The sequence below is a fragment of the Molossus molossus genome, unplaced genomic scaffold, assembly GCF_014108415.1.
Source record: "Molossus molossus isolate mMolMol1 unplaced genomic scaffold, mMolMol1.p scaffold_m16_p_18, whole genome shotgun sequence".
Classification (NCBI taxonomy): domain Eukaryota; kingdom Metazoa; phylum Chordata; class Mammalia; order Chiroptera; family Molossidae; genus Molossus; species Molossus molossus.
This window is the reverse complement of record NW_023425353.1, coordinates 23,308,918-23,322,907: the sequence shown is the minus strand read 5'-3', so window position 1 is coordinate 23,322,907 and position 13,990 is coordinate 23,308,918. Positions and strand designations below refer to the sequence as shown.

Sequence of the window (13,990 nt, the reverse complement as noted above, 5' to 3'; positions counted from 1 at the left end):
CAGCCCTTCATAAAGGAGGACTTGCAATTATATGTTCCCATGGCATCTGCATGATACCTCATCAAAGAAATGTGCTCCCACCTCATTTAGGAGGAAACTGAAGATCAGGGAGAAGATGACTTAGAGGTCCACGAGGTAATTAAGCTTCTGCAACCCCAAGTATCAGAGCCAGGACCTGGCCCCATTTTCCTTATTCTTGGCCAGAGAAAAGGTGCAGGACACACGAGGTCGTAACTGATACTTGAACCAACACTTACAGCAGGTGGGACTGTGGGTTCGTGTCATGGTTTTATAAGTGCTGGGGTCTGCTCAGCAAGAACAGGCTTGGGAGACATTTCCTCAGTCCTCTGTGCAAGCTGGAGTCCTCTGAGGTTACCCTGAAGAGGGAAGAGATATAGAGGTAATTCGAAACTCATTTTAAACTTGAAGAGAAAAAAAATGAGAATATTCATGTAGATCATTAAGAGAAATAATAATTACCTTTGATTCCTAGAAAGTTATTTTAAAATGCATCCAAGTTCCATTGCACAGCCAGAAAAAAAAAGAGAGAATAAAAAAAAAGAAAAATATCCCCGAAGCTGAGACTTGTCCTTAGGAGGCAGAAACCAGAGTCGCCATCACTTGAGTCCAGAGAAGTTGCTCATTCACAGTAATTGGGAGGAAGAGAGATTGTAGAGATTAACTGACCTTGGTTTAGGACACACTGTCTCTTACAAATGCAAATGATGCTTGGGGCCTAAAAGACAAAATCTGCCCTTAGTGCCCGTCTCTAAGAAAATGCACGTAATAATCTGAAAACCACCACTTGATTGATTATGTTTTTATCGAATTAGACTGTATAGCCATTTCAAGTAAGTACCTAAGAGCCATTTCTAATGGTAACTTTGAAGTTCATGTGCCTTTTGGAAGAAAAATGGTGTAGATATCTGTGGTCCATAACAGGAAGGAAAGAGGCATAACCCTTGGTTGGTTTTAGACATGAGGTTTGCTCATCCAAGGAGACAGCAGTCACCCAGGGTAGACGCAGCCCTGGCTGGAGCGTCAGAGCCATGGTCAACACTGGGGCCCAGCCGCCCAGCCAAGACATCAGGGTCCAGGACTGCCTGCCTTCTCAGGGCAGTGTGTGTGACTTTGGAGGTCTGAACTGGAAGAATACAATCTACTTGCTGCTGCTGTAGACTTAGTATCTTCTTCTTCTTCTTCTTTTTTTAATATGTTTTTATGGAGTTTTTTTTTTTTTTTTCAGAGAGGAAGGGAGAGAGAGATAGAAACATAGATGTGAGAAACATTGATCAGCTACCCCCTGCACGCCCTGCACTGGGGATCGAGCCCGAAACCCGGGCATGTGCACTGACTGGAAATCAAACCAGGACCTCTCAGTCCATGGGACAATGCCCAATCCACTGAGCCATACCAGCTGGGCTAGTATTTTCTTATTATTAACAAATACTTATTAGATATTTACTGTGTATGTACTATATTCTAGATAAGCCTAGGAGCCCTTGGTATGTGAGGTGGTTTACTTCATCTCATGCACATTTTCTGAGGACCTGCTATTTGTCAGGCCCTTCCCTAAAGGCACAGGGACAAAGGTGACTCAGTCCCACTATGCCCCGACTGCTTCCTGTTTGTCATCCCTGGAACCCATCTGCCTTAAAACCTAATGCTTCAGCCTCACAGAACTGCTTGCCAGTCCTAGGACACCCTATTCTTTTGTTCTCCAAGTTCTTTCTGCAAATGTGTTTCCTGTATTGAATGTCCTTCCTTTATCCTTTGTCTTTTAATGCCGCTCAAACAACGATGCTCTCCATACATAGCTCAGTGCACTCGCTACGGACCTCTCCTAAGAGCCCCTCTCTCTTCGAATCACAATTGCTTACCTTGAAGTCTTAGATCAGATCTGGGCTCCCTGAGGTATTGTCCACTTCTGTCCCTAATTCCTAGTCAGTTCAGGGCTGACCCAGAGGCAAAGTGCTTGACAAATGTCTCTTTGACCCAACGTAAGAATCCTGGCCCGATGGTGCGGTGACATGCTTACATGTGAGACTTGACCCAGTTCTCATGACTTGGGGGTTTGGAGTGTGTGCATGCGTGTGTGTGTGTTTCTTTAATGCTAAATACTAGTAGAAATCCCGGTCACATGAACTTTCATCCCATTCTTGAAGTTCAACTGAAGTGGCAGAACAGAGATGGCAAATATTAATTGGTTTCTGAGGCTTCTGAGATCTCAAATCCCGAAGAGAGAAATGATGGTATTTCACAGCGCTCTTAGGCAGAAAGAAATACGCCGAAAAGATTTATAGCTGCATTTATTTCTAAGATGATTTCACATCAAAGGTCAGGTAACATATATTCTTTGCTATGCTGTACTTACAGAGTTTCAAAATGGATTTTGAATTGAGGGAGTCTTCAGTTAACTCAGAAATATCACATTGAATGTTAAAGTGAAGAGAACCCGACATGAAGTTGGACTGCACAGTGCCAAAAACTAAAAAATGTGAAATGACCCCATTATAGTAATTATAGAAAAGAAGAGATAATTATTTTTTATACCATTTAATAAATGAATGAAATGTCAACAATATTAAAACCAGTGTACTTGCTTGGAAGAGCATATCTTGTTTGAAAAAAAAAAAAACCACGCAGGTCTGTTAAATGTCCATAATTGCTGAATTAAACACTTAATGGTTTAAGAATCAGAACACCATCCTGTGGTTTGAAAATCTAGCTCCTAACAAAATAATCTGTTTCCTGACCTGGTGATAATGCCAAATTAATTGGGCTTTTTTGTTTTGTTTTGTTTTGTTTTGTTTCTTTCTTAATTGCATTTTAAAATAAATGTGACTAGATTGATAACACTCTGCGGTGTTTTAAAATGGATAAACATTCAGACAAAAGGGGCAGGCGGACCGATCCTGTGGATGCTGGGCCATTGTGCTCGTCAAAGGTGTGCAGTCTGCGGAAGGCACGTTCCAACCAGGCTGGGTTCTCTTCTGTCTCAGGTTCTTTTCACCCCCAACAAGCAGGTGTCAGTCCACTCTGTACAGCATGCCTCTGTTGGGGTGTGGGGCTGAAAGCCAAGTCCTGCTAGCACTGCCGTGTGGAGGTTCACGAGAACCTCCAAATCTGTCTCTCCTGTTTTATCTCCCTGAAAACAATCATGTAGAGATGGCTTTGAACACGCACCGTGGAACTTCTTCCATTACGCTCCCGGGCTTTCCCGTCTCATCGTTACCCACGGGGGTCCAGGCCCTTCTTGGAAGAAACTGAACTAGATTAACCTCCACTCCCCGTTGTTTCTAAGCAGCTGTGTTAAATGTTTATCATTCATTGGTCAAGCCACCTTGAAATGGGCAGAAAAGGAGAGCACCTCATCAAAAGTCTTGACACGAGACAATCCTGGCAAAGAGTTGACTTCGCAATAGCACATCCGTAACAAAAATAAATAAATTTAAAAATATATACACGATATACAATGTTGCATTTTGGGGGTGGACAGTTCAGTGGGGTTAAGTACATTCACAGTGTTGTGCACCACCGTCTAGTTCCAGAGCTGTTTGTCACCCTAAGACGAAACCTCATGTCCACTCAGCAATCACTCCTGGTTCCTCCATCTCCACAACCCTTATCAACCACTGACCGGCTTTATGTCTCTCCTATTCTGGATATTTCACACTACTGGAATCATATAATGTGTGGCTTTTTGTATCTGGGGAGCGGTAGCTAAAGGGTGAGGGGGTTCTTTTTTGGTGTGACGGAAATGTTTTAGAATTAGTGGTGATATATGGTGTGAACTTACTAAAAACCACTGAATTGTACACTTTAAACTAGTTAAATAATGAATTTCATATTATATACATTTCCTCTCAATAAAAAAATCAGCCCTTGCTTGGCCAAAATAAAATAAAATTAAATAAAGAAATAAATAAATAAATAAATAAAGAAAGAAAGAAAGAAAGAAAGAAAATAAATAAATAGCACATCCTGAAAGTATTTTTAAACTGAAAGATTACTGGGAACCATTTTCATCTTGCACCCTTTAAACCAAAAGGCGTCAATTTAGAATGGAGCCAAAGAGAATTTTTAATGGGTCGAGATTAAATCTATCATTTTTACCCAGGGAAAATGCCTCCTCATTTATTCCGCCGCCGTCTCCTGTGAAAGGACCATTAAAGTGACGAGCTGCTGTGTTTTGACAAGCACTTGTACTGCAGAAACTTGAAATCTCACTGGGATGCAGTTACATATTCACTGGGAGAAGAGAATGCCCTATTTAGAAAGTAGGACAGGTCATGTTGATACGGAAAAAGGAAATAACTGTATGAACTACATCCCAAATTTAAGACTGAGTTCCTGGCATCTGTCTAAAATCAACAGAAAATGTAATTACTCTTTGAAAGGACTGTTGTCTTGCCTTACATTGCTAAATGACTTAAGAAGGGCAAGGGGTTATTTGTACATAGCATTCCATTACAAAACAAAGCTGGAAGAAACATAGCGATGATCTGATCAAAGTTCCATGTTAGCATCATGGAAAAGAGAGACTAGCCCAAATTAGAAACCAATGTTTCCCCACTCCCATGTCATGACCTCTGCTCTCTCTCTCTAGGAATCTGTCTTGGGATAGGTCTTTCTCTCTCTCTTTTTTTTTACTTATTCTTTTTTTCCTTTATTGATTTTAGAGAGAGAGGAAGTGAGAGGGACAGAGAGATAGGAACATCGATGAGAGAGAACATTAATTGGCTGCCTCCTGCATGCCCCCCACTGGGGATTGGGCCCACAGCCTGGGCATGTGCCCTGACCAGGAATCGAACTGGCGACCTCTTGGTGCATGGGTTAACACTCAACAACTGAGCCACACCGGCCGGAGTAGCACAATAGGAGGTTTAGAGGAAATCAAAAGGAAACTTTTTATTCAAAGCCACAGCATGATTTAATAACTTCATGTTTTCTACTGTTTATTTTCCCCCAGTTGGGCATAGCCTGCCTCCAGCTGGACAAGGATGCTTGCGAAAGCAAGTGTTGATTTCCACTATGTTATGACATTGCTTAGGCTGAAACAGGGAGGTAATAATACAAATGCTATATTTTTCTATAGAATATATCCTTTAGCAAAAGCCCAAAGTAGTACATAGGCATCAACGGTGAAACAGTTATTATCCTTATGGCAGCCCATTCCAAGCCCAATTCACACATCACACCATTAACCGTTTTTTTAAGCTATTAGTTTGAATACCATTGATATTTATTGGTAATTCTTGGGTTTGAATAACGTTGAAATTCATGTTTAGACTCTTGTGGTCTTTTATTGAACCTGTCCCAGCTCTGTGAAATGACTGATGTCGGTTCAGTGTTTCTCGAAGGTAGGACTATGAGCCACAAATCACCTTCAATACCTTATCGAGCTCAGCCAGCAAACCCTTTTTTTCCCATTTCTTAGCTGCAAAGAACAAACCAAGACCATTTGGGGTTTAAGATGGTTGGGACATTCATTGGTATTTGAATGAATACATTTCTGGGAAGGTACACATTTCTTTGAATGTACTTAATAAAAAAATAAACCAGAACAAACATTTTTACTAGGCTTGTAAAATATCCCCCCTCTCTCCCTGTAAGTTTTTGAAATTGCCTTCTAAAACTAGACTGTGAAAACATACATTTGAAAATAATCTCTCACCATTGGTAATTTTAAAGTAGAGCATGTATCAGAAGGACCAGCACCCATTCTGCCATCATTGGCTACCTTTTCGGGAAAGACCGATGCACACACGCTCATACATTTGTTCTCCCGAAAATGCACCAAGCCCATGACTTACAGCAGCTCCCTGCACCACACTCAGCTAACAGATCATCTTTGAAAACACGTTTCTTCATCTAAGTAGATTTACAGGTAGTCATGCACAATTTTCATGGAAACATTTCTAATTCTCAGTAAAGACAGGAACACACAAATAAATAAAAATTAGATTTTCTTACCTTTTGGAAGGCAGGCAAAAGCTATACTGTTGGTGGGATAGTGTACCAAGTAACAGACTTTTGTACACTCTTTCTTACTGGTGGTCTACAGTCTACAGGAAAAGTAAATATATAGGTATGTATAAAATAAATACTCAAACAATATTCCTTTCTATTCTTTTTTTTTTTCCTTTTGGAGAAGAGGCTGCAATGGATACCATAGATACCGTGCCCACTCTTGCAGTGGGTTCATTAGCCTTCGGTAGACCAGTTCACCACAATTCAGGTACCTCTGAACATGGGAGTACTGGTGTCTCTTTGATGAAGGCAGTTTGGGGTTTGACTTGCTTGAGGTGAAGCAGTTGAGGGAACCAGCCCCCCAGTGATTTATCTAACTGGTCAGAGCTCTTTTCTTCCTATAACCATCCCAATCTTTCCCAGCCCACTCCAGGCATCTAACCAGCCTGCATGGTTAGTCCAGAGGATGAAGCAAAGAACATAATATTGAGAATGCTAGGACTCTAACAAATGAAGCAGCAGCACAAAAACGAAACAAAAACCATAACAAATTTGCACAGCACAGGCACGTGTTCCAGAATTTTCTAAGCATTGTTAGTTATGTAGGCTTTGATGCACACATCCATTTTCCAGAAGTGTGTGTGTGTGTGTGTGTGTGTGTTTGCATTTTTAAATCAAGTGTCTCCTTGTATTGATAGTTCAACTTCTTTGTGTAATAATTGCTTCTTTGAGAATAACACAAGTTATTTATATATTTTTCTTCCCATACATGCAAACATGGTAGTAAAGAAAAACAGCATCAGAGTACAAACTTATGTAATATATCTTACTTTAAATGTTCTATTTTAGGTGCAAATTCTTCTTCTAAAATGTGCTTCAAAAAAACACAATGAGATGTGCTCCACTCTATCATATGCTCATTGGTTTAAACTAGTCTTTTACATGGTGTATATGTCCAGCCTCTATCTCAGGGTCAATTACTCGGTCACACATCCCCACATCCAAGAAGGGAATGTGTCCCAAGATGTCCACCTGCCTTGCACCTCAAGTTACCATTGACTTTCCAAAGTAAATTAATTCTAAACAGCCCAGGAACTTCAGGAGTTTCTCTGTACTGCCTGGGGATATTAGCTTAGAAAATGGATGGTGGTTTAGGACAAAGGTGGTTTAGGGCTGCTTATCACCACACACTGACTTCCTTTACCGGGAGAGCATCTGATCAGAGAATAAGTCACAGAGCATCTTCTGACTCTGGCCCATCCTGGTGAGGCAAGCAGCAGGTCTTCCCCACTCCTCTCAATAAGCTCATGCTGCCTCTGTTCCTGTTACCATCCCACTAGAAAAGGGTCTTGGTGGCCATCGATAAGCTGAGTCCCAAGCACAATCAAGTCCCCCTGCTTATCTGGTGACTACTCATTTGCCATGACCACGCATCGGCCGCGTCAACTATAGAATGGTTCCTGGCAACACTGCCAAATTCAGAATGCAGATGTGCAAACCAGAGCTTGAGGTGCCCATCTTAGACAGGAGTGTTGAGAAGACATTATGGTGGCCAGGTCTACAGCTATCCGAATGAGGTCGGGCTCTCCTGACCCTCTAGCAGCAGGGATCTTCTTTGTAGCAATGCAGATTCAGTCAGCAGCTGAGCTACCCCTCTGCCCCCCCTCCCCCCGCTGCTCTACAGTCAGTTAGGAAACCCACAGGCATCTGGATATCTAATGTTGGTAGGGAACAGGTATTGTGTTTATTCTGTACAGAAAGCAGTGTTTCTTTCAAACAATGGCATTTTTCACTGAAGAAGTAACCTCAGAGGCAAACTGAACCTCTTGGGGAAAAATCACGCTGTGCCAGGACGATTTTGATGTCTGCTCGGAGGAAGCCAACACGCGGACTTGTCTGGATGTGGACATGCGGCCGCGGCGTGGAGCTGCACGGGTGGAAGTGCGCATGCACGGGGCGCCAAGCTGCAGTGATGGAGCGGGGCTGTTAGAATGGAAACACTGCGCATCGAAGCACATTGAGGCTGTGTCCAGAGCAGCAACGAGTAAGGGGAGCTTCTTGTTTCATTATTTGCTTTGTAGTTCATGCTAGAAACTGGAGTTTTCCATTTCCTCCCTCAGAGAAGAGTGCACAGAATTTCCTCTTTGGAAAGACACATTCCTTCTCCAAGCTGTGCTTTTATTTTATTTTTAACCAGACAGCTTAATTTCAGGAAATAATTTCTTTGTCTCTGTTACCAAAGTTCAGAAATGTGAGATAATTGGAGCTATATTTTTGGCACTAAGTAAAATATAGTCATAATGTGCCCTCACACCAGAAGGTCTAGTTACCTATTATTGTTAATAATTTTTCCTGCTGCTCTTTCCTTCCACACATACATGTTTGCACTGGTAAAGACAGGCTGTCCACGTCTAACTGCTCCCTGTGAAATCACTGTTTCCTTATCAGGAGGTCTTTCTAGAGCATTTAAAATAACTGTTTGCATGTTGGTCTCAGGTCAAATGTTTAATTTCTTTACATTAACTTTGCTTTAGCTCAGCATCTCTGCTGAAACTTTGGGATATGGGCTGTCCTAAAGTGAAACCTTTGCCTGTTAAGATCACTAGTTGCTAGAGTTGTGCTGTTCGATATAGAAGCTGTTCACGTTTAAACTCATCCACATGAAGTAAAGTTAAGTGTCTTTCTTCAGGAAGTGGCCACATTTCAAGTGCTGAATTGCCACATGTGGCTAGAACATGTCCACCATTTGTCTGGATAAGGTCTTTCGATTTCTCTTTGGGACCTTTAAGAGCTGGGCCATTAGAAACCTCAATATTTGGAGGTACACAAATCTCCTCCTATGGTTCAGCAGACATCTAGTCTACCTTTTTATGGTGTTTTGGGAGAGTCTACACAAATCCAAAAGAACTAACTCCATTTTTCAAAATCTTTTGGATTGAATATGAGATCAAGGCTCTATTTGATTTATCTTGGTTGTAAACACCAAAACAACAATGATGTCAAAACTTTTTCAAAGGAAATGCACCCCATGAATTCCAAGTGGAATGACAAATGTGACTGATTTAGATAACAAGATAATTGCATTTTTGAGTTAGTAGGATGAGGCCTCTACCTGGGCAGCCTTCTTTGTGCACAAGTCACCCCTGCTTTCTAGACAACACCGCAAGCAATGATACATTTCACAGCACATGTAATTATAGAGTCTGCCACAACACAGCATCCCATTCTTTATATGCAAGTTGCATTACCAACGGAGGAAGCCAAAAACGTCATTACTGCGTCAGGATTACGGCATGCCACTCACGTTCCAAGAAACAGCAGTAGAGAGAAACAAGCATGGATTTGGGTATCAGGCCTGGGTTTCAATCCCCCCTCTGTTGCTAACAAGATGTGTGACTTTGGTAAGGCCACTTAATCTTGATAAGCCTAGGTTTCTTCAGTAACATGAAAATAATAACCTCCATTCTTCTGTTATTGTGAGGGCTAAGGTAGTCCACAAACAACATTCTGCATCATGCCCATTTCAGAGGACAGTCATTATTAGTAGTATTAATATTATTACTATTATGAGTATTAGCACTTTAACAACCATTATCATAGCCCAAACAGCTTCAGTAGGGATAGAACCTAATTATTAAATGTTAACCATAGGAGAAATATTATTTCAAGCTAATTATTTTTAAGTAGTGAACTAGTGACTTAATTGTCCATATTACAAATTTCTAATTTGGTAATTTTTTTCAATACATATAGACTTTTGACCATATTTTCTGCTTATTGATTTTAGGCATTGCTCGATGTGTCTGTGTGCGCACACACACACAGATATAAATGTAAACCTGTTGTTGGTATGTCTCCAGGATAAGAATTTTGTGAAAAGCAAATCTGACAAGGGGTTCTAAAATTAAACTCTACAGAAGTATAAATAGGCAGCTATACTTATCAATACAGGCATACATAGACACAGTACATAGGCATGTTCTTGGAAATATTTCTTTTTGTGAATTAGTTCCATCTACTTCCTGGTGTTCAGTGTTTCTGTAGCTGCACCATCATGTCGGCGTGATAACACACACTGACATGTACTTTTAGCAAAGATTTTTGCCTTTCAGGAATAGAAGGAAATTCACGCTTAATTGACTGTTTTCTAGATGCATGATATTTGACACACTTATGACACAGACATTATTATTTCCATTTTACACATGAAAATGTGGAGTTTTTGAAAAGCTCAGTGATTCTCAAAGTCACACAGCTGGTAAGTGAGTGGCTTAGATTTGAACCCAGGTCTGTCTCAACCTGAAGCTCTTCTTGCACCACACTGATTACCATGGCAACCTGCGATCCACTTCTCCTCCTCTCAATTGACCATTTGCTCTAAAAACCCAAGGATAGTGCCTGTCCATCCATTCTGCCCATTCTGGTTCTCCTGTTTCTCAGGGTGATGCCTCTCCTTCCTATCACCTTGTCCCAGAATCTCTTCTATTGAAAAGTCAAAGTGAAGCCCACCACGTTGTTAATGAGCCTTTGTTTTCTTGTTGACAGATTCTCAAAGTGCTGTACAATGTTCACTCAACCAACTATTTAGGGATAGAGATGAGCCAGACCACGTATCTCTGCCCAGTATTTGTCAGAATCAGACTTCATTGCCTCTTGGTTTTTAAAGACCTCTCTCTCACTGCAGAGCATAAAGGATTACTTCAGAGTATTTAGAATAGAAACTCTTTCTGCTCAGCAATAAGCCTGTGGCTACCGCAGAATCAGCTCATAGCTGAAAAATAATGTCTCGAGTGACTTTATGGGCAATCTGAATCCCCCCCTCCCCTCCATTTTAAAGACGGGAATTATCATGAACACTTGTATCTACTTCATTCCATATGAAATTGATCAAATATTTCCAGAAAACATATCCAAGAAGTCTCATTTTTCATCTGAAATTGACTCTTACCACCAATGTTAGTAAAATAACAATGTGGAAGTCTAAGATTGTAACGTCTGGATAATTTTTTTATGCCCTTCTTCTTTGGGATCACTTGCAGGAGTAAAACCCAGCTACCCAGATGTTACAAATATGCATGTAGCATATCAAATCTGACATTTCATCCATAATTCCACTCTTACTATTTAGTTTTTCATTGAATGGGACTCTCCTGCCTTGAGGTGGGAGATGTAGTTCTCACAGGGGGATGCCATCACTACGTGGTTTCTGGGCCTATATACTTGGATAAAAGGTTGCTGATATTTATGTCTAGAAAACTTGCTTAGTAAACAATCACAACTTTCTCCACATTCGTGTTCCCATGGAAAGAAGTTATGATTCCAAATTTCTTAAATATTCTAATGTCACTCCTGCTAGAATTCAAGCAGGTGGTGTCGTTCGCCTTAACAGGAAGTTGGTCTCCCAACAGGAAAGAATCAACAAAGGCGTTTGTTGGGAAGGGTCAAGACCAAAGGCCAAGAAGCAAGGGGAAGGGGTGATTTCTTGCTTCTGAAGCAATGCCTCTGGAAGCTTCTTCTTAACAGGGCAAAAAACAAAAGGGATGGTGAGAACAAGGCAGGGCTCTTAAGAGCTAATGTTAGTAGTCATCAAGATAACCCAGTCATTAAGACAAGGAGACTGGTGGCATTTCTTCGCAGAAAGGCAAGCACACACCACATTTCCCAGAGCTTCCTGAGGCGGGATGGCAAGAAGAAAGGAAGGAAGAGGTACTTACTGTTTGGGTCTACGTTCTCACAGAGTTCTGTCTTTGCCTCCCCGTTGGGTCTGTCACTGGTCTTGTGTGACAGCCGTGAGGACATGGTGGCTGCCGTGACCACTGCCTTGAAGCTTCGCTTCCGTTTCTGGACATTGAGTTCAGGGTGGAAAATGATGATGTACACTTTCGGCATGTACAGCATCCCCAGCGCCACTGACGCACTTAGGTTCATGGAGATTGTGAGCGTGGTGGTTTGTATGTAGAGCTAGGAGACACAACACACAAGACACTATTACAAATAAAATGACTGCAGAGGGAGTCCGAACACTTCGCCTGACATCAGGAATGACTATGGCTAGGAGAGAACGCATAGCAATCTCATCACATTGTTTTATTGACAAACAATAAAAAAGCAAGGCAGAAGGACTCTAAACATTTATTAGAGAGTCTATGCGTGTTTTTACCGATTGAATGCCATTGGGAGCATCCATGTGCATGCTGTCCCTGGAGAAGTCTCCTACATAGAAGTTCAGGGTAGACCTAGGGTCAGATTTGAAGTGCCTTCAATCTGATGGCAATTAAATATGAAGACATGAAGATCATGGAATGCCCCTTGAGTAAGGGGCATTTTTTTTTATCCCCCATACCTACACAAAATGATTAATGCTGCATGACCTCTTGATACAGAGACTCTTGGACCTTATTTGACAAGTCACATGTCAATATATGTCTCCTCTTGTACAGTTTTTCAAAAGGCTTCACCTTGATCACATCTACAAAGTAGTGAGTTGAGTTTCCCTGGAAAATAAGTCCTTGCTTAATTCTGATTTAAAAAACACCAATGGCAAGGGACCAAGGTCTAGTCATGTTGTCCAGTATCTGTACACTGACGAATTGCTAATAGGGCCCAAAATCTTCTGATGTTGCTATTTGTGGTTCAGGTGGTGCCTATAGGATCCTTGTGTCCTTCTGCTTCCTTGGGAAATCAGTAGAGCAACCACCTCCCTGTTGAATGTGCTAAAGCCTTGTCCTGCCTACATTTGAAAAGATGGAGGTTGAAAGGTGGAGGGAATTGTCAGATCAGTGAGCAGAAAACTACACCCAACTTGCCTTGGTCCCTGCTATGATCTAGAAGTGCCCCCTAACCCACTGCAATACGTTTAGGTATATTTGTGTCTTACATGACTTGTAAGGGCTGGATGAAATGTGAGGTGATGGATGTTGATTAACTTGATTGTGGTAATTATTTTGCAATGGATCTTAAGTCATCACATTGTATGCCTTAAATATCATGTCATATAACTAAATATATATAATTTTTATGTGTCAATCATATCCCAGTAAGGATAGAAATAAATAAATAGGTACATAGGTAGAAGGTAGATAAATTTAATCTATCATCTATTTGTCTACCTACCTACCTTTCTTCCTACCTTCCTTCCCTCCCTCCCTCCATCCTCTTTCTTTCTTTCTCCCCTCCCCTCCCCTCCCCTCCCCTCCCCTCCCCTCCCCTCCCCTCCCCTCCCCTCCCCTCCCCTCCCCTCCCCTCCCCTCCCCTCCCCTCCCCTCCCTTTCAAGAGTCACTAGCTCTCACAGGTTTCCATGTTAGTGGAAAGCCTAGTTCCTTGAGAACATATTGGTCATGGTTTCCCACAACTTTGCCTTTACATTCATCTAAGAATAAAATCCCCATTTTTAATGGATTCTACAAGGCCCCACAGGGTCTGCTCCTGTCTACTTCTCAGACTAATTTTCCACCTTTTGCTCCCACCTGCCTCCCCAGGGCACCATCGGTAGGGGCACTCCTGGTCTTGAAGATGCTGTGTTCACTTGGCCACAGACCCTTCACACATGCACACATGTGGTATTTAGTCTCACTTTCATCTGTCTGGCATGTTCCTCCTGCAGTGCTTAGACCATCCACCCACCCCAGCTGCCTCAAGGGTAGGCCAGCTCCTTAACTGACACACCCTCAAAAACCTGTCTTCTTTAGATCCTTGGTCCCCATTTTTAACTGTACTCCCACTACCCTGATCGTCTGACCGTCTGTCTCCCCGACTAGGCCATGGGTTCTATGAAGGCAGAGTCCTGTGTCTGGGGTGCAGGTTTGTGTCTGTAGTGCTGGTGAACAGCAGGCGCTCAGTGAGTACATGGTGAATGAGCGCGTGTGTTTGTGTGATAGATCTCTGTTCCTATCCATGGCTGAGTGGACAAACACCTTTTCTCTAAATGTACTGCAGAATATCTATCAGACCTGCTGGCTGCCTGGGCCTTTCTGACCTTCTTCAAACCAAGGCCCCAGAGAAAAACGGAAAAGAGAC

General features: G+C 41.9%; 1 protein-coding gene across 2 annotated transcripts in view; it reads right to left on the bottom strand.

Annotated features, from left to right (window-relative positions):
- The window catches only part of GRM7 (glutamate metabotropic receptor 7), an 842,682-nt gene that overhangs the window by 46,771 nt on the left and 781,921 nt on the right, over positions 1 to 13,990 (bottom strand). The window contains exons 9-10 of one of the 2 annotated variants that reach the window (XM_036266781.1): positions 11,688 to 11,934; positions 5,977 to 6,068 (exon numbers count right to left, since the gene is read on the bottom strand). In XM_036266781.1, the coding sequence (XP_036122674.1) occupies positions 5,998 to 6,068; positions 11,688 to 11,934 (318 nt within the window). In that variant the 3' untranslated portion in view covers positions 5,977 to 5,997. The remainder of the gene's footprint in view (positions 1 to 5,976; positions 6,069 to 11,687; positions 11,935 to 13,990) is intronic. The other variant, XM_036266782.1, reaches the window with a different exon arrangement.